The sequence below is a fragment of the Balearica regulorum genome, chromosome 20, assembly GCF_011004875.1.
Source record: "Balearica regulorum gibbericeps isolate bBalReg1 chromosome 20, bBalReg1.pri, whole genome shotgun sequence".
NCBI lineage: Eukaryota > Metazoa > Chordata > Aves > Gruiformes > Gruidae > Balearica > Balearica regulorum.
Window position 1 is genome coordinate 10,280,636 of NC_046203.1, and position 18,350 is coordinate 10,298,985.

At 51.4% G+C, this 18,350-nt stretch overlaps 2 protein-coding genes across 6 annotated transcripts in view; both read right to left on the reverse strand.

Annotated features, from left to right (window-relative positions):
* The window catches only part of LOC142604653 (uncharacterized), a 95,612-nt gene extending 93,848 nt beyond the window's left edge, over nucleotides 1-1,764 (reverse strand). The window contains exon 1 of the mRNA XM_075772638.1: nucleotides 1,632-1,764. Within this exon, the coding sequence (XP_075628753.1) occupies nucleotides 1,632-1,728 (97 nt within the window). The 5' untranslated portion in view covers nucleotides 1,729-1,764. The remainder of the gene's footprint in view (nucleotides 1-1,631) is intronic.
* A 7,594-nt stretch (nucleotides 1,765-9,358) lies between these two features.
* The window catches only part of CACNA1B (calcium voltage-gated channel subunit alpha1 B), a 294,580-nt gene continuing 285,588 nt past the window's right edge, over nucleotides 9,359-18,350 (reverse strand). For 4 of the 5 annotated variants that reach the window (XM_075772765.1, XM_075772766.1, XM_075772767.1 and 1 more), the window contains 3 exons: nucleotides 15,705-15,912; nucleotides 15,328-15,539; nucleotides 9,359-11,009 (listed from right to left, as the gene is read on the reverse strand). In XM_075772765.1, the coding sequence (XP_075628880.1) occupies nucleotides 10,473-11,009; nucleotides 15,328-15,539; nucleotides 15,705-15,912 (957 nt within the window). In that variant the 3' untranslated portion in view covers nucleotides 9,359-10,472. The remainder of the gene's footprint in view (nucleotides 11,010-15,327; nucleotides 15,540-15,704; nucleotides 15,913-18,350) is intronic. The other variant, XM_075772768.1, reaches the window with a different exon arrangement.

Sequence of the window (18,350 nt, forward strand, 5' to 3'; positions counted from 1 at the left end):
GACCTTTACCAGCCTGGGCAGCACTGGTCAAAGGGTCACACACCTCCATGGTGCTCAGCCAAATCCTCCTCAGGGCTGTCCCATGACCCAAAGGAAATAAAAACGTACAATGAGCACGAAGCTTCTTAATGCTCTACAGCCAACTGGCACTCCAGCTCTTCCCTGCCCTGCCCTCCCCCTTCCTGCACACAGCCCAACGGAGTTACCACCCCCCAAGTTCCTCATTTCGACCCCAAACTCCCTGCACCTTATCCCCACTTGGATTTTGCTCCAGTTCCAGCCCCTGGAACGCAATTCCCAGCTCAGTCTCCCAGGCTGTGAACCGTATCACTCCAGCCTTGTTTTTGAGCCAAGGTTCAAGTGGAGTTAAGCTCTACTGAGATAAATCAGTGGTTTCCCTCTCAGAAACCCATTCCCACCGATGCGGCTGTCTTGAAGCCTCTGGCATACTCTAACCCCGTCTAAACACGCCTGGGTTTGGCCAGGGGTTTGCGCAGTGAACAGGAGCGTGGGGTCACCGCCTCTGACCGGGACCCGTACGGGTCAGCACAATGCAAATGCAGCAACAGACGTCTTAGAAACGGTCAGTGCTTCCTTCAAAATACACATCCTTTTTTATAGTCGCTCTGTCAGAGTATTGCCATCCCCCGCACAGCCCATCGCTTCCCTGTGAAAAGTCCCAGCCCCACGCCCCAAACTTCGGAAACGGTTTGTCTTTGTGAGGCAAACCAGTGCTGCGCCCCATTTTATGGGGTGGGGGGCCTGGACCCTGCTGCATCCGTCCCGGGGGGAGCCGGCCAGGGGTTCCTGCCACCGGGAGGGACAGGACTCGGCGCTCCCAAAAGTTTCATGACAAGTTTCAGGACAGTGACTTGGTGACCAGATGCAGAGGGGAAGGCCGAGGGACGCGGAGACACGCTCAGCATCCCAGATACAAGAATGGCCCCAGCTATGGCACACACGAGCCCATTATGTTCTATTACACACCAGAGAAGCCCTGCACAAACCCCGGCAAGTCCTGCTGCTCTGTCCCTGCACGGAGGGGGACACCGTGCCCTGCTCCAGCGCTGGCCCTGCCACCGAGACCCTTATGGCACACTGAGACACCCCCCCCCAAAGACAGACCTTCCCTGCCAGCCCCCCACACCGCCCGCCCGCTCCCAGCAGCCCACGGGGGATGCCATTCGCAGCGGGGAAACCCCTTTTTGCCCTCAAATCAAGCGTGGCTGCCCCGCGGGCGGGGTGCCGGGACACCAGGGGGTTCCCCCCCCAACGACCCCGCCAACCGCCGCCGCATCCCCGCCGAACCCCGGCTGCTGGCGGGGGCCGGACGCGCTCCGAGCCGCCCCCCCCCCGCCCCCCCGCCCCGCTCCGGCGGGCCCCCGGCGGCACCCCCGGGCTCACAGTGCATCCTAGCGGGGACCGCTGCGCCCAGCATCCCGGCCCCGGGGGGAGGCGGCGGGCTCCGAGCCTGCGGGACGCCGCGATGCCACGGCCGACCGCATGCGTGGGCGGGGTGGGGGGAAATAATGTGAGAAACACCCCCCCCTTCTCCCCGGGGTCGCTCCCAGCCTCCCCCCCCTCCTCTCCCGGTGCCGGGGTGCCGTCCCGCCGCCGCGGTGCGCTCCTACCTGGGTGCAGCCCGGAGCCCGGCTCGGGGGGCTCCAGCCCCGCCGGACAGAGGGGCAGGGCGCAGAGCAGCGCCAGCGCCAGCGCCCCGCAGCGCATCGTGCGCCCGGCCCCGGCCCCGCCGCATCCCGGCCCGGCCCCGCCGCCGCCGCCGGGGCAGGCACGGCCCCACCGCCCCCGCCCCCGCCCCGCTCCGCCCCGGCCCGCCCGGCTCTGCGGGGACCCCCGCACCCTGAGGGGGGGGGCACCCCCTTCCTTCCCTCCGCCCCCTTCCCCGGACGGACATCCGCAAGGGTTAACGCGCCTTCCCGCGGGCCCAGCGGTGCGGGGGTTAATGCCCCTTCCCCCCCCCCCCCCCCCAAATCAGACCCCCTTCCAACGTCCCCCGGCGCTGCAGGGCTTGGAGGGGGGATCCCCGCCCCCCGTGTGCAGAGCTGCAGGGCTTAGCACACAAACACACGCCTGGACCTCAACTGGGTGCTGCAGGGGCTAATGACCACCCCCCACCCCCCCACACCGTGTGCTGGTTTGGCCTCCGTAAGCAAAGGAGACACACCACACCCCCCAAATAAAAGTTCCTGCAAGTGTTTTTCGGGGTGCTTTGTCCCCCAGCCTGCTGACTGGCCCAGGGGGGTACCTGACCCTGCTCCCACAGGGTGATGGGAACATAGCAGCTTCCCACCGTGGTGTTTTGGGGTGAGTGAGGGACCCCAAGTCTCCTGCGAGAGCCGTACTGGTCCTCTGGGTTTACCCCCCACTCTCCTTACCCAGAGTCTGGGCCAGTTCACCCCCTTCTTGGCATGACATGGGTTAAATCTCACCTCGCCCAGGTCCTGCCCAGCCCTGGAGCCACAACAGCGTCACAGTGGAAGGTATTTGCAGACAGATACCCCAAAAGTGAGTTTCCCCAGTCACCATCCCAGACAGCCCCACGTCTGCACGAGTGCTGCCCCACGGCAGGCGCTGCTCTGTGCTACACGCTAAGCTCTCCGGCGTCGCCGGTGGCACAGGCCCTGCCGCCGCAGCCACGCCGCTTCCCAGGACGGCTCTGCTCTGTGTGACAAACCCCTGGACGCTCACAGAAGCCGTTTCGGCATTTTGACTCAGGCCCGCAGAGGACGCAGGCTCACTCCCAGTCCATGCTAGTGTTTTCTCTGCAGCAGTCACTCAGAGACGCCCCAAAATATGGGAACCTTCAGCAAGGGGCATCCAGACCTGCCGGCCTCCGGGTGGATGTCCCTGCCAAGCCCCCGTGGTGTCACCTGGCTCTCATTTTGCTCAGAGGAATACGGCACCATGGCAGGGGGAAATTAGGCTTCTGTAAGCTCCTCTCTTTAAGTCCCAATCGCTGCTTGATCCTGGTGAGACGTGAGCCCAGCTGGGTGCAAAATGTGCTGCGCTCACCCCGCTCTGCCCGTTTCCAGGCCCTTCCTCTGCCACGCACTGACTCAGCTCGTCAAGGAAAGGAAGGTCAGAGACACCCAAGGAGTCGTTCGCTTTGCCGTGTAGAGGACTTTATTTGTCAAGAACACGTGACACAGGTTTGGCTTTCGTTTCTCAGGTGTTGCTGAATCCCACTGATTTCCACGGCTGTGACCTTCTCTCCCAGCAGCACATCTCCCGTCGCGTCTCTTGGCTCTGTCCTGCGGCCAGGCTCTGCTGTGGGACACGCGACAGCCTCGCGGTGTGGAGTCTCTGCCCTCTGCTCCTTTCACGTATCATCATCCCACTGCAGGAGCAGGTTTTTTTAGGTGGATCACCTGCAGAACCAGGTCTTTTAAACGCACTCCACTCCATGACAAGGAAAAAAAACCAACCTTGTACAAGGCATGGATTTATTCTGCCACAGTCCTGTCGGCTCGGCTCAGCATCATCTTTCCAAACACGCTACCATTTTGCTGAATCCAGTAACACAACCACATCCACACCCCTCCCCAGCCTCCTGCGAGAAAATAGGGTTTTACACCCCTGTGGGTATTTCAGACTTCTGTGCAGGAGTAGCTGGGCAAGTACCGTGCCTCCTCCTCCTCCTCCTCCTCCTCCTCCTCCTCCTCCTCCTCCGTTTGTGCCGTGCTGGGCAGAGAAAAGGCTGCCAGAAACAGAGAAATAATAAAAACAGACACAGACAAAGCCAGTGCTAGGATATTCTGTTTCAGAGCAATGACAGAAAGTGGAGATGAGGATAAAAACGAATAAACTACAGTTATTGATACTGCTTTGACTTAACACAGCTCTGCTCCCTCAGCACGTCCCAGGCTTCTCTGCGGGCGAGGAGCTCTGTTCTGGTGTTTCCATCAGTTCGCTCCAGAGCTGGTTTGCTCAGACCTCCCTTCTCAAACAGCCTCAGCAGCTCCTCCGTGCTGACTCACCTGCCTCAGGACTTCACCCCCACAAATATTTGCACAGCCTTATCAGAGCCACCCTTCTCCGTCACCGTACAGAGCTCCTCACAGCTATCACCATAAATCAGTTCCCGACCTTTCATCGTTTTTGTTATTGCTCCTTTGCTTTGAATTCCCACCAACGAACCAACGCACCCGCTAGTGAGATGCTAAATTCCCAGTGTCACCTCACTACCACCCTCCTAGGAGCCCGTGGATGTAAAAAAAAAATCACGCACACGTCGGTGATTTAAAATACTGAGACATGAAGGAGGCAGAGTGACCTGCAAGAACTCAGGAGACCTTGTCCTTGCTTCCGTGCTCGCTTGCTGGGTGACCCTGGGCAATTTAGTCCCCTTGAGGTTTCTCAGTTTCCTTTTTATCATCACATGAAGATGCAAACCCAGCCTCTTTTGCAAAATATTTTGGAATGTGCTGAGGGACAGTGTTGACCTGAGGCTCGTTACTATGATCAGGCACTTTTTCTGAAAATGATGCTTTCTGCAGCCCAGAAAATATCAGGAGATCTACTCAGGGCTGATCAAGAGGGGTGAATTCCACTGGGATGAGTAATTCATCACGTCGGAGGGCACGCAGGAGTCTACGGGCACCATCTGCAGATGTGGCTGGAATGGGGACTCAGCCAGATGACGCTGGGTTTTCCTGCTCCGGGCAGTACAAAAGGCCAAATTACCTGAGCACCTTGGACTCAGGGGCATTCAGTGCCTCACCCTGGCCTTTCTGCATCCTAAGACAAATATTTCAGGGAATGCCCCTCAAAGAGTGGCAAGAGGAGATGAATCAGCCTTTTTCCATTTTTTGTTTCCCTAGAAAGTAGAAAAAGCCTGAAAATGCTTCCCCCTAACGGTAAAACGAGGCGTGGGGTGCTGTCCTCGGAAATACCGATCCGGATTGTATCTGTAGGGCTGCAAGTGGAGATACAGGGAACGGAAACGCAGCCGTGGCTGCTAGCAAGATGTGCCCCTGCGGGGAAGAGACCTCGTGCAAACCCCGTTGCCTGAATGGTGTTACACCGGTCATGAGAACCAGGCGGCACTGGGACGAGGTACAAAAATAGATCCATTTTGTGGCGTTCAGCTGAACTCAAACCAGAGCAAAGCCAAACCCGGGTGTTTCAGCTCCAGCGTCTCCGATATGGGAGATGCTTTGAGTCTGGCAGCAGGGATCCTGCTGGCTCCAGCTCCTTCGCCCTGGGACTTGGGCAGTCCCTGGAGAAGCTTTGGGTGCGTTGCTGCCATGGCCTCGTGGACCAAAAGAATACAACTGAAATAAGGAGAAAGAAAGAAAAGTAAAGGAAAAAAAAAAAAAAAAGGCAGAAAGCTGCCAAAGGGCTTTTAGGATTTGAAAACACATATGGGATTGTAAACTGGTTTTGGAAGTCCTCTGTGATACACATCTGGAGGGGAGAGGTTGCTCATCTGGTCCTCCAGGCAGATTCCAGCTCCCCAGATGGTTGTGGTGGAACGAATGCCACGGGGGTCTCTGCTGAAGTCAGCATGCACATTGGTTCTCAAATCGTGCACTGTTTCTCAAACCTTCCATTGTACGCTGCTCAGACACTTCTCAGAAATCTCCATTTCTCATGTTTGTTTGGAATATGTAAAAAATGTAATAAAAATCCTACTCTTCTCCCCTACGCTCCACTGTCGTCCCACCCAAGAAACGCAAACCCTGTACAGACCAGACTACAAGTCAAGAGACGTTCTCCTGCTCCAAACTTCACTAATAAAAGTACCGTGTGAGCTCAAGCAAAACCATTTTCTTCCTGGGCGGTCAGGAAGTGAAGGACCTTTTCCTCGCATTTCACACAATACCTGAATCTGAGGTGGGACCTTGGGTGCTCTCATCACAGAAAAGATGCAACAAGAGAGAAGAAAAAGAGTTGAATGCTAAAATAGACCTCGTGCTCTGGAGAGTACTGAAAAATGCAGAAATGCTATGGTCCTCCCTTCAGCAGTGCTCTACAGCTGCCGTTAATCTTTCTCGAACATTTTATGGAAAGTCCGTGGCGTTGGCAGAAGTGTCACCCCAGCAGACCCTGATGAAGGAGATGCACACAGTGGATTTCTCCCCCGGTAGGGAATGAGGGTGGTTCTCCATTTATCCAAAGAAATAAAAAGTTCCTTCCTCGTACACCAACAGCCCTTGGGGTTTTTCTTCTGCTCAGTGCAAGCCTTGGGAGTAGGGGCTTCAAGATACACTCAGCAAGTATTATTACGATCGATTTTTTTTTTTTCCTACAAGTGCCCTGGACATGTGGCAAACTCCTGACGCCAATCCAACCCCACATGCTACCGATTTCCATGCCTACCTGAGGTAGCACCAAGAACATTTGCTGGGAGTGGGTTTAAGGTTTAATAAGGGTTAACGCTAACGGGAGCCGCACGGCCAACATTCGTGCACACCAACAAAAGAAACATCTCTCTGTTAAAACCCTCGAAGGAATCAGTCACTGCTAGGGTTTCTCCTAACCCTCAACTTAAATGATGCGATTTTGCTGCCTGTTGGACTCCAGGAACTGTAATCTCCACACTGGATCCACATTGCAAAGGCAAATTTGCAAACAGCTCCTTACTCAGCCCGAGCGTCTGTGTAACCTGTTTGGAAACACACACAGACGCGGCCAATTTCTTACAGCATCCCAATTCGGGCTAAACTAAACCCGGTTTCACACCGGATCTCACGGGCTATCGCTCAACGTGGTGGTCGAGCCAAGCTGCCTCCCGCGGGTCTCTGCTAGCCAGCCCGCCGGTCTCCCGGTCACTCGGCACACTGCACACACCATCTTTGAATTTATAAGGTTTTTTTGCTAAGTTTTTATTTTAATTCAAGGACTTTGCTTCATACAAAATGTAATTGTAGAAACAACTGCAGAATTCAAAGTTTGGCTGATAAATATTACTCAGGCAGCAAACTAGGCAATCACAGAACCTTTTTTTTTCTTTTTTTTTTCCCCCCTTTTTTTTGGGTAAAGTTCCGCTTGTGTTGCATGGTTGGAACTTTTATAATTTTTAACACTGTTTTTTTAAATATAAAGTTTTGCAACAAACCCCCAATTTATATCAAATATAATTAAAAATTAACAACTGATGAATACATTGTATCAAAAAAGTACGAAGATAAACATTTTCCATGCACATACTTTTTTATATATATGTATATATGTATATATTGTACATGCAAACATTACTTATTCAAAGTACAGCCACTACGAGACTGGTTCTGGATGCAGAAAACTGATCGGTGCAATTCAAGTTTGGCAACTCACTATGAGGATTCTCGGAAATATCATGTATGCATTGAAGAGACAGCAGAGAGGCTGTAAAAAAAGGTAGGAAAAGGGTTATGAACAATTGTGGTCAGGCTTGTCTGTCACTGTCATCGGCCCCTACGAGGCGGGTGGAGGATTAGACAACTTGAGGTTCTTCTTCGTGTTCTGCCTAAGAACTGGAGCGACCCAAGGCCATCGCTCGGCTGCCGGATGGTGCGTGAGTGCAGGGCTGTGGGTTTGGGGATCTGACGCGGCAGAGGAAGGGGAAGGGCGGAGTGGAGAAAAAGACAAAATTATTCAGTACAGAAAGACATCTCTTTTGCTTTCCGGGGTGGGTACAATGTTTGCATGCACTGTCAGAGAGATTGCGTTTCCCCTCTCCTTTATGTCCTGGAGTAAAATACGAACATATTCTTTAAAATTTCAAATAAAGTGTTTGTGCCTTCGTGTAAGGAAAATGTATAAAACATTTGGTCACAATCATGCTGAAGCCTGAAACAGGAAAATCCAGCAGATAAAGCTACAGAATGGATGAAGGTCTTTCTGACTGTTGGTGGTTTGGATGTGTTTCCGAACGTGTCATCTTGTTGCATAGCCCTCCGTTTGCAAATTACAGCCGTTACCCATGGCGGAGCTCTGGCTACCGCACTGCCTTTATTCAAAGTGCACATAAACACAGAGACAGAGATACAGACAGGAGTTATCCTTTAGCAGAATCCAGGGATGAGATTGGCTAAAGATTAGTAACGGGACCAAAAAAAACCCAAACCATAGAAGGAACCGAAAACAGGTTGAATTTCCTCAACAGAAGAGCTACAGGAGATGTGAAGAACCACCCTACAGCAGACTGCTCCCCGCCTGAGGCTGAAAGACTTTTGCTGAGAGCACGAGAGACCTCCTGAGCGTTTTGGTAGCATCCCATACCCCCCCAACCAACCCAGCGACAAAACGAATCACCAGGATCCAGCAGGATCTCCACCTGTCCCAAGCGACCGCTTCGTCTGGAGAAGTTTCACAGTTCTGGGGCTTTGGTAGATCCTCTGAAAAAATTCATCTGTCCAACCCTCTCCTCTTTCCTATCAGTTTTTTTCAGTGATGCGCTCGCCTGGCACCTCCCACTCTTCCTCCTTTAACCTTCTGTCAGTGTACTACGAGTCCTCTGGCCGCCCTGCGCCCCAAATCAGCCCGGCAACGGTTCGTCAGACCCACGGACGCTAGGTCCTGCCCAGGCTTTTCTTTCAGCGCTCCCTCCCCGCCGGCACATCGCGTTGGCCCCTTTCCCAGGCTCCACGTGCAGAAATCCACACATGCACAAAAGAAAGAAATCATCCAACGCAAAAGACATTGCAAGAACACAGTAATCTCATCCCTGAGAATCAGAGTTAGAGGTTTTGCTTTTTTTTTTTTTTTTTTTTAAACCTTCTCTTAACAGGCAATAAAAACAAGACTCTCTCCAACTGCCCTCACCACAAATTATGCACCGTGGAACGTGGCCAGAGCTCTCGCAGCCCGACTGCGACTTGACGTGCAGTGTGAAAGACGCTGCTTCTCCTGCAAGAGCATCCCTGCAGATGCTGTACTTTTCCACCCACATCTCTCCCGCAGGACCTAAACACTAGTGAATGAGAAAAGGCCGGTTTTGTTTGCTGCAATAATCGCTCCCCTCCCACCAATAATAGTATATAGAAAATAAAATTTAAAAAAAAGAAGAAAAAAAAAACAATAAAGGCCAACAAAACCCAAACCAACCCCAAAGCATGGTTGCCTTCCCCACTATAAGCTTCCAACCTGATACTTGAATCAGTGTTCATAACGCGATGCGGGGCGTTGTGTGCACCCTGGAGCGTCTGAGATGAGCGGCTCCTCCCGGCTCTGCGCTCCCTCCCCTCCTGCCCCTCCCCACGCTCGCCCAAGGCCTGATGCATCAAAGCAAGAGGTTGCATCATCGCTGTGAAAGATTTCAAAGGTTAGGCACTTAGTAGTGAACAACTGGAGCATTCGGTAGAAACGGTGGGACCTGGAATGACAATTGGACTAATTCTCTACATAAAGAGTATTTTTTTTCTTTTTTTTTTTTTTTTTACTGTACAATTTACAAAAATGCACACAATGAAAAGTTAAAGTTCTATCTAATAGCTTGATATAAAACCAATAACATTTCTTCTTCTCACCCCTATGCTTTTTCCTCTTTTTTTTCTTTTTTTTCCCGAATTTTTTTTTAAGTTGTTTTTTGCTAAATCAAGCTTATATTGTAAACAAGACAAAACAGTGAGGGCGTGTTGCGGTTGACAGGAGAGAGGGACGGAAAGAAAAGTCTCAGCAGCAAGGAAACAGTCCTTACAAAGTAGCTCTCTTGTGGCTTTATCGTGTGTCAGTGTGAAGGACCCGACGTCGGTGAGTAAAATAAAAGAGATCCACGCGGCAGCGGTGGCAGAGTCCCGGCCGCCGGAGCCCACGGTCAGCTCGGAGGTGTTGTCACCGGCTCCGCTGAAAAGGATTGCTGTGGCTGAACATCAAGTCCCAGTGGACTGTCCTTTGTTCCGGTCTGTGGTTCTCCTCTCCCATTTTCTTGGGTAGATCTCTTTCTTCTCAGCGGTGAACGAGATTAAAACGCGGATGCGATCTTTGTTCGTGTGTGTCCGTTTGCAACCCCCGACTCCCACCCTGACCGGGGAAAAAAAAAAATATAATAACAAATTAATTAAGAAATAGCCCCAACAAAAACTGCGCCAATCTCGAAAAGGATCGACAGTCTGCTTTTTTCCGTCGTCGAAGGTGAGGACCGCTCTTCTCTCGGCTTCTCGCGTGTTGCGGATTTGGCATCTGGTGCGTGTTTTTGAACTAGACAAGGCAGTAAGTAGGGAGGCGGGCGAGGGGGGGAAGAGTGAGATGCGCTCCCCCTGCTGCCTTCCCCCTGAGGAGGGAGCCTTCTTCCTCGATTTGTCTATTTAAAAAAAAAAAAAAAAAAAAAAAGGATAAAATAAAGAAAACGAGAGGAGAGAGGCTGCAGGAGTGTCTCCGGACCCAGGGGCAGAGCAGTTCTCGTGGCGGGGGCTGCCCCATGGGCCCCCTCCGGCCCCGGGCACCGTGCGCATCGGAGCGCACAGCCTTCCAGATGATAAAACTCATCGATTTTAAACGCGCACACCTTGAAGGGTTTTGCCACGCCGCTAGCACCAGTCATCCTCATCGGCTTCCTGGTAGTAACTACGTCCTCTGGTGCCAGTCCCGGGGCCCGTGTTGAGACCCAGCGTGTAATGGTAGCCGTTGGGCACCCTGCGGATTTGGTGAGACTGGGAGGTCAAGGAGGAGACGTAAGAAGTCCTTGAGGACCGTCCCGAGTTGGTGGCCACCGCCTCCTCGAAGGTAAGGGTGTCCTCCGGCACCGCGCGATAGGGGCTGTCGGCGTCGTCGCGGTGCCCCAGGTAGGGGTCGGAGCCGATGCGGGCCACCGCCGGCGGGGGCGGCTGCTGGTCCCCCCGCAGCAGCGCGTTGTGCTCAGACAAACCGCGGCTCAGGCGTCCCGGGGAGAAAGTGGGCAAGCCGGTTTGGAAACTGGTGAAGTGCACGGGCGAGGAGTTAGCGGTCTTGTAAGTGATGCTGGGACGTGGGGTCAGTGGAGTCTGTGGGAGCTGCCTCCGACCCCGGCATGGGGTACTAGCACCAGATGTCGACAGCAAGGGGCTCCCATTAACTGAACCACTGCCCTACATAAAAATTGGAACAAAGCAAATCAAAAAATAAAAAAGGGAAACACCAGACAAACACAAAGGCAGGCAGGTATAAAACAGAAGGAGAAGCAACAGAAGGGAGAGACAAGTCACAAGAGGAAAGAAAAGCAAAAAAGAGAGAGTTTAGACAAGCACAGTTAGGGGGAGGAGGTTCTCGAGAAATAATTCAACACGAGATGTAAAGAGCTGGAGAACTAAAGTTCTGCGAGCAGTAAATAAGAACAGAAACGATCAGAGCATCGGTAGGACGCAAACTGGCAGACGGCTCCAACAGAAGGGGACACTGTCCGGAGGGAAGGCATCCACATCATACACAGGCTCGACATGCGCCTTACCTGAGCTAGGCGGGAGCGGCTCAAAAACCTACGGGTTTGTGGGGTTGGCTTTTTTTTTTTTTTTTGCAAATAAAATTTTGTAAAACAGCACACACTGCTTTGGGGCAGATCTTTGCAGAACTTCACCCGATGGTGAAGGGTGAAGGGATCATTTCTGTGGTCAAAATTGGATTATGTGGGAGGAGGATTTGGGGGCGGACTATTGTTTTGTAGTTTTGGGAATGAAATGCATTTTGATTAAATAGCCACTGTCTGAAAAAACAACAACAAAAAGCTTTTTGAATGGGCTTTAACTAACAAATTCCTTAAACGAAAATGCATTCACCTTCTCTTTAATACTATACATTTGATTTTTGAGTGGTAGAAGAGTCTGGCAGCTTCCTGGGTTACTAATCACGACGTGGGAGTGAACTAAGCTGCAGTAAGTTTAAAAAAATGTCATGAATGAGAGCAACGGGCATTTGTTTTGACATTTCATAGAATCATAGAATGGTTTGCGTGGGCAGGGACCTCACAGCCCACCCAGTCCCACCCCTGCCATGGGCAGGGACACCCTCCACTAGCCCAGGTTGCCCAAAGCCCCATCCAACCTGGCCTTGACCACTGCCAGGGAGCCAGGGGCAGCCACAGCTTCTCTGGGCACCCTGTGCCAGGGCCTCAGCACCCTCACAGGGAAGAAGTTCTGCCTCACATCCCATCTCCATCTCTGCTCCTGCAGCTTCAGGCCATTCCCCTTGGCTTGTCACTCCCTGCCCTTGTCACCAGTCCTGTTTATGTTCTCCCAGGGCAGTACACAAATAGCCCTGCGAGTATGTTTTAAAAATCCCTCAGCCTTTTGTGACCTAACAGTTTGAGACCAGACCTTTAATTTTTAAAGAGCAGTTTTTCCTTCCTATAAAAACATCAGGTTGTTGCTTGTTGGGCTATCAATCAATGCTTGTTCTGCTCTGCCTGGCTTTCCCAGCACAGTTCTCAGGGCAAGCCCAGCAGTGCTGGAGGCTATCAGCCCAGAAGCTATTTTAGCCACCGTTGCTGTGAGTCGTGCCACGTCTATCAGAAGAAGAGGCAATCCCCGCGTTATCTGGGGGTGCAGAGCAGCGTTGGGTGTCACTCACTGCAGCCCTGCTCTCCGCAAGTCATGGGGACTACTACAGCGTTTGTGGCTCGTGCTGCTGGGCCAATGACCCGTGTCTTTCACAGCCTGGAAACCAAGTTTTTGCCTTTCTCTTCTTTCATTTTTGCCCTCTCCCCTCTCTGGCTGCCCCACGTTTCAGCCTTACTGTCTGCTACAGACCCATATTTCTGTACCAGGCACCTGCCCCCCAGCTGAGCTGCCTCCCATCACCTGCCTCCCCGTGGTGATGGAGGAGATGGTGACCACCACCCAGTGACCTACCACGTCTCAGCATCCAGGAGAAGATGCCCAGCTTTTTCCAGGGTCCTGAGGCTGAGCGCCTCAAAATTACAATACTTAGAAAAGAAATCACAATTCTTACAAAAGAAAGCGGAGCAAAATTGTTTTGATAAGTATTAAGCTGCCCAAAAATGGTTTTTGCAAGATTTTCAAACTTCTTTTATCCAGGACCAATTCAGGAAATGGTCTATGATTGTAAAAGAAAATCCAATAGGCTCCTTCCTGCTGAAGCATTTTGAAATTCCAGAAAGTTTCATCTCATTTAAAAAAAATGCTTTTCCCAGATTCATCATGAAATGGGATTTATATTTAAAAATTCACCTGCATTGAAAAGGAAACAGTGAAATAATTTACAGCAGGTGCATAACATTTCTATGTGGGTCAAGCATTGTGAGTTGACCCAAAGTGAAATGTTCATGGCTTGGTTTTCTTGTCTCCTTTTTTTTTTTTTTTTTTTTCATTAAAAAAACTCCAAAGAACTTCTTTTTGAACCAAACCTGTCCTGATTTTTGGCTTGGCTCTAGCTGGAACAGAGCCACCTTGTTGGCAGGGTGAAGCTCAAGCCAGCCTCTCTTTTTGGTATCTGCAGGGGCCTCCAGGGACTTGCTGAAACGTGCCGGGCCAGGGCTCCTGGGAGAAGCTGCATCTCCCAAAGAGAGGGACCGACTAACAAAGAAAATATTTGAGAGTTAACAAGCACCTTGTTATCGAGCCAAAATAATGCAGGAAATGGACTGACAGAGCTTCTTGCAGACACCTTATTAGGACAAGAGGTCTTCAGCTCGCTGGGACAGAAGTGATATGCGGTTGGACTGGTTTTTTAATCTGTTTTTGTTTGGTTTTGGTTTGTTTGTTGTTTTTTTTTCAGAACAACCAGGGGATGTATTAGCAGCTCCACACAAAGTCAGTAACATGTAGGTGGATAAAATACATGGACACTGAAACAGGCTTTCTCCTCCCTGCCTTACTCAACCCCCATGGGAGGTGGGGGACAATACAGACTTCACTGGCACCAGGGGAACAGGTTTATAAAAGGCAGCTGATGCTCTAATGTCCATAAACTATGAGAAGGTTTCAGTTTTTTAATTAAGACATACATGATATTTAAAGTTCTGGTAAACTGAGCGTGCCAGAAAGGAGAGGCATCACGCTAAAAATCAGTGCCATCTTCCTGTCTCTCAAACCAGAGGGAGAAATTAAGAAATGGAAAGAAAAACTCATCTGAAAAAATCAGATAGAGGCCAGTCGGGGACTGCAGCAACTGGAAATGGAAAGGACTTTTTAGGCTGCAGCTCCCTCTTGCTATGGCCACACACAGTCCTGGGTGCATCAGACTTTACACTGATGTCACCTCTCCTCCCAACAGCACGACTGTGCAAAGCGTGTCCCACGCCCTGGGTGTCTCCAAAGGCTGTCAGCAGCCCCTGAGCACGCACTGCAGCACACGGCCTCCAAGGCTGCAGCCTGGATGCTGCTACGGACCACGGCATGTGGACACGCAGGGAGGGGGAAAGGCGCAGGAAAGGGTAAGGAGACAGAAAGCTGCTTCGTTTTGCAGCTGCAGGGACACTACAGAACCTCTTCATTTAAATCCTTCCCCTGGGCTCTGACTCGTGCCAAACGCAGGATTTCCTCCCACTCCCCACAAGCTGATGTTGCTGCAGGGGCTCAGGGCTGACAGCATCGCTCATCCCTCCTGAGACACCCGGCCGGTCACACACCAAATTTAGGGATTTTGGAGAGTGGTCAGAGCCTTCCTCCCAGCTCAGCGGCTGCACATGGCTTGGAGATGTTTGCAGGGATCGTTCTGGCCCGGGACTGAGCTCTCTTCCCTTCCACCCAGGTCCTACCTTCTCCTACATTCCCCTTCTCCCTTATGATTTCTTCTTCCAGCTGGAGAGCACATTTGAAGATTGATGTGACACTAGGGAAAAAGGACTTTTTCCTCAATTTTTCCAGAAAATTAACCTGGTCCACAACACGGGACAGCCCTGAAGCCCACGGAACGGCAGTTGGAAAATCCTGCTAACATGAGCAAACCCTGCCGAAATCACAGCTCTGGCTGCCTGGAGGCCCCATACTGTATTACATTGGCTCGTACTGCAAGGGCAAGGATTTCTTTGGCCATCACCAAATGTTTGTGGCACGGGGCAGCAGTAGGTGCTAGATTAACACAGCTGGCACGGGAATGGGTCAGCTCAGTTGCCTAGGTCCCACGCCACGCTGCCAGCCTGCCTTGGCTCAGATACACTTTCTCCACCAGCATCAAGAGCTGCCAGTTCTCAGGTCTCCCAGTTTGCTCTGCTGAAACTGTGAGCAAGGGTGTCCTTGGCTGGGGGGGTCTCTGTAGGTGGCTGCTAAAGAGCCATCAAGTGACATTTCCATCCCTGTCTTGGATGTGAAGGACCAAGCAGGACCTCAAACGCTTTACTTCCTACTGCCCAGCCTTTCCTCTTCTGGCTCCTTTATTTTAAACAAAACAAGGGAAAGGTGTGCACATCCCTGGAAGACCTTAAGGTTCTTTTCCCACCCTGCATCTCCTCACCTGTCTGTGTGGACCTTGCTCTGGCCCTCCGTTGGGTGAGGTGGGCCTGCTCTGATCGGCAGACTTGGGGTGAGAACGGTCCCGGCTGCCATAGCGGTCGCAGGAGTAGAAGCGCTGCTTTTCGGAGGAGGAGGAAGAGTGCTGCTTCCTCTCTTGGGACCGGCCACGTTCCTGCTTCTTGTCCTTGGAAGAAGACTCACCAGACTGGGCCACTGAAAGAACAACATTGATTGAGGATCACCAACACGGGTGGAACTTTCAAGTGTGGGGCAGGGAGGTCCTGCCATGCAGATGGAACCCCAAATCACATCAGATGACCGTTGTGCGTCCCGAAGGGAGGAGGACGAGGGACAAATCCGTGTTTGCAAAGCACTTACCAGCTTCTCCATCGGCCATCTGATGGGGGGACCTGTCCAAGGACTTCTGCTTCTTCTCTTTCCGCCGGTGGCAGCGGTGGTGATGATGGTGATGCCCTTGCTCTGGTGGCATGCGCTCCAGGGAGTACTCGTAGAGGTGCATGGCGTGTGGGCGCTGCGGGGTCAGTGTGGAGACGGAGCGCTTCATGGGGCTTGTGTCCGGGATGGGCTGCAAGGCAGATGGAGGGACACGGAGCAGGGTGAGGGCAGGCACTGCACCGTGCTCAGCTGCTCGGTTCCCAGCATGGGGAGGGTTGTACAGCGAGAGATAGGGGCAAGGAGGGGAAGGAGAGAAGTGTTTAATTGGATATAACTGGAATGGGCAGAAGGACTTGTGGAATGGTAGAATTAGTGCTAAATTTGAGGAGCAAATGTGATCTCCGTTTGCTGAAATGGGCTTTACTTTTAGCAGAGTGCCAATCCACAGGTACCATGGGCGCAGAGCGATATGCAGCACTTCACACCAAACACAGCGTCACAGGAGTCAACAGTAGATTAGCAGGGGCATAGTGCAGCACAGTAGCCAAGCGTCTCACAAAGATAATTCTCCAAGACTAGTTTCACCCAAAGCTGCTTCAGGGCCTGTAGTTATCCCAAAGCAACTCCAAAGAGGAAAGCATGAAAGTGTTGCTGCGCATCACATGGAGAGGGACAAAAATCAGGAATAAGTGGGCAAGGTACAGGCCAAGCCATCGAGTAATTACTTCTATCTCCCTGCAATTGAAGACAACTCCTGTCAAACATTTAAACCCTCTCTTCTTGTCCCACCATTACTCCTTGCAGTCCTTGTGGCTGGGACAAGCAAGATAGCATGTGTGTCCTGCAATTCTACCAGGATACCTCAAAAAATGACTACTTGGGTTTGCTATTGCTGTTTTCAAATCATCTGTGGCTTGAGAGCCAAACCTCTGTGTGCAGTAACACAGCAATGGACATTGCTGTACAAAGATGGAGAAACCATGACAAGTGGACTGCAGGACAGCTGTTCTCACAGTCTTTTCCTTCCCTACTGCCCAATAAAGGCATGAAGCTCAGAAAATGAGGACAACCCCCATGTTTTCTTCTCTTTCACTCCACTGGCCTCCAGCTGCTTTGCAGATGGCTCTGTGGTGGAGACAGGGCTTCATCCATCCTCTGGAGGCTTCCCTGGGTCTACCGCTGCATCATAGCTGCCCGGCAGAGGAAAGACCTCGGTCCAGCCTGACAGGGAGGGAGCTCAGGATGTCCTCAGGTCGCTCATCTCTTACGCTTGTTTGGATTCACAATCCAATATGTGCCTCCAACGACCGTTCTCACTGAACATTTACTTTGTTCACTGTAACCTTTCCAAAGAGCCCTGTATTATTTTTACTGTCTATGCTATTTTATTTGCTTACCCTGAAATTCCGATCTCTGCTGCCCCGTGATATTTACACAGTGCAAAGCCAGTCGTTTCACAGCTCTGCTTGTTATTTTGAGTGGAAAGAACCGCTCTCCCTCCCAGTGGGCTGTCAGGGGTGGATTATCTTGCATACAAAGATGCAGTCTGAGCTGAATTTTTGTTTGCTCCTCTCCCTCTTGCTAGGCAGTTACCCAAATTTTGTTGCTTCCCGCTGGAGGACAAGGTGGAGTGCTGGAGCTGGAAGGTTTGTCAGAGGCAGAAGGAAGCCACTGCTGGGCTGGGGGAGCACAGCACAGCCTGCGGCATCGGGCACCCCTGGGGTCTGCACCGGTTCAGTTAGCAGGACCATGTTGTGCTGCATTTGTCTCCTCCCGTGTCTCTTGCTGTGTGCACTTTCTATAGGCAAGAAATTCTACTGAAGGGCTTCATGTTCGTGCTCCTTGCTTACTGTTGAGCCTGGAGATGGAGGAGGGCAGAGTGGTCCACAAACCGGACAGTCAGGTTCAGGATTTGACAGATATAGACAAAAAAGTGAAAAGTGAAAATACTTCCCACTAAAAACACTTATCCAGATTTCCAAAATCTACACAGGAGCTACCAGAAAGATGATGACAGAAATTTCCCAAAAAAAGCCTGCCAAATCACTAAGAAATTAACTTTTCTCTTTGGACTTTGGACCTGATCCTGTGCTTATCCTGTGCTGATCCTGTGGACTGAAGTCCCCACTGACACTAATGGGAAGTGGCAAAGCATTGAATACCCTTTCCATAAATCCTGACAATGCTCTCGTTACGTTAACGGGGCATGCACAAAGTCCCCACAAGCCTCGGGAGACTATACCATAACCCTTCAGAGAGTTACTAATTGCTTCTTCATTACCAAACCGATTGTTTTCACTTCCTAAATTCCTGTGTAACAAGGCATACAAGAACAAATAAATAAGCAAAACAAACAAACAAAAAGTCCCTTCTATTACAGCGTGCGGCGTGCAATTGTGGATCGAGGGAACTGCAGCAAAGTGGAAAGAGATAGCAGCTGCGTTGGGGCAACATTGGACTCCAAATGAGAAGGGAAAAAAGTAAAGGGTTAAGGAAGGTTAATTATTTCTTAACATAAATTTAATAGGATACAACTTAGTGCAAACTACATACTGCTAGGTAACTCCCAGGTGACCGTGCTTTGCTCCTCTGCAAACAATTCGGACAAGATGAGAGACATTATTTGAA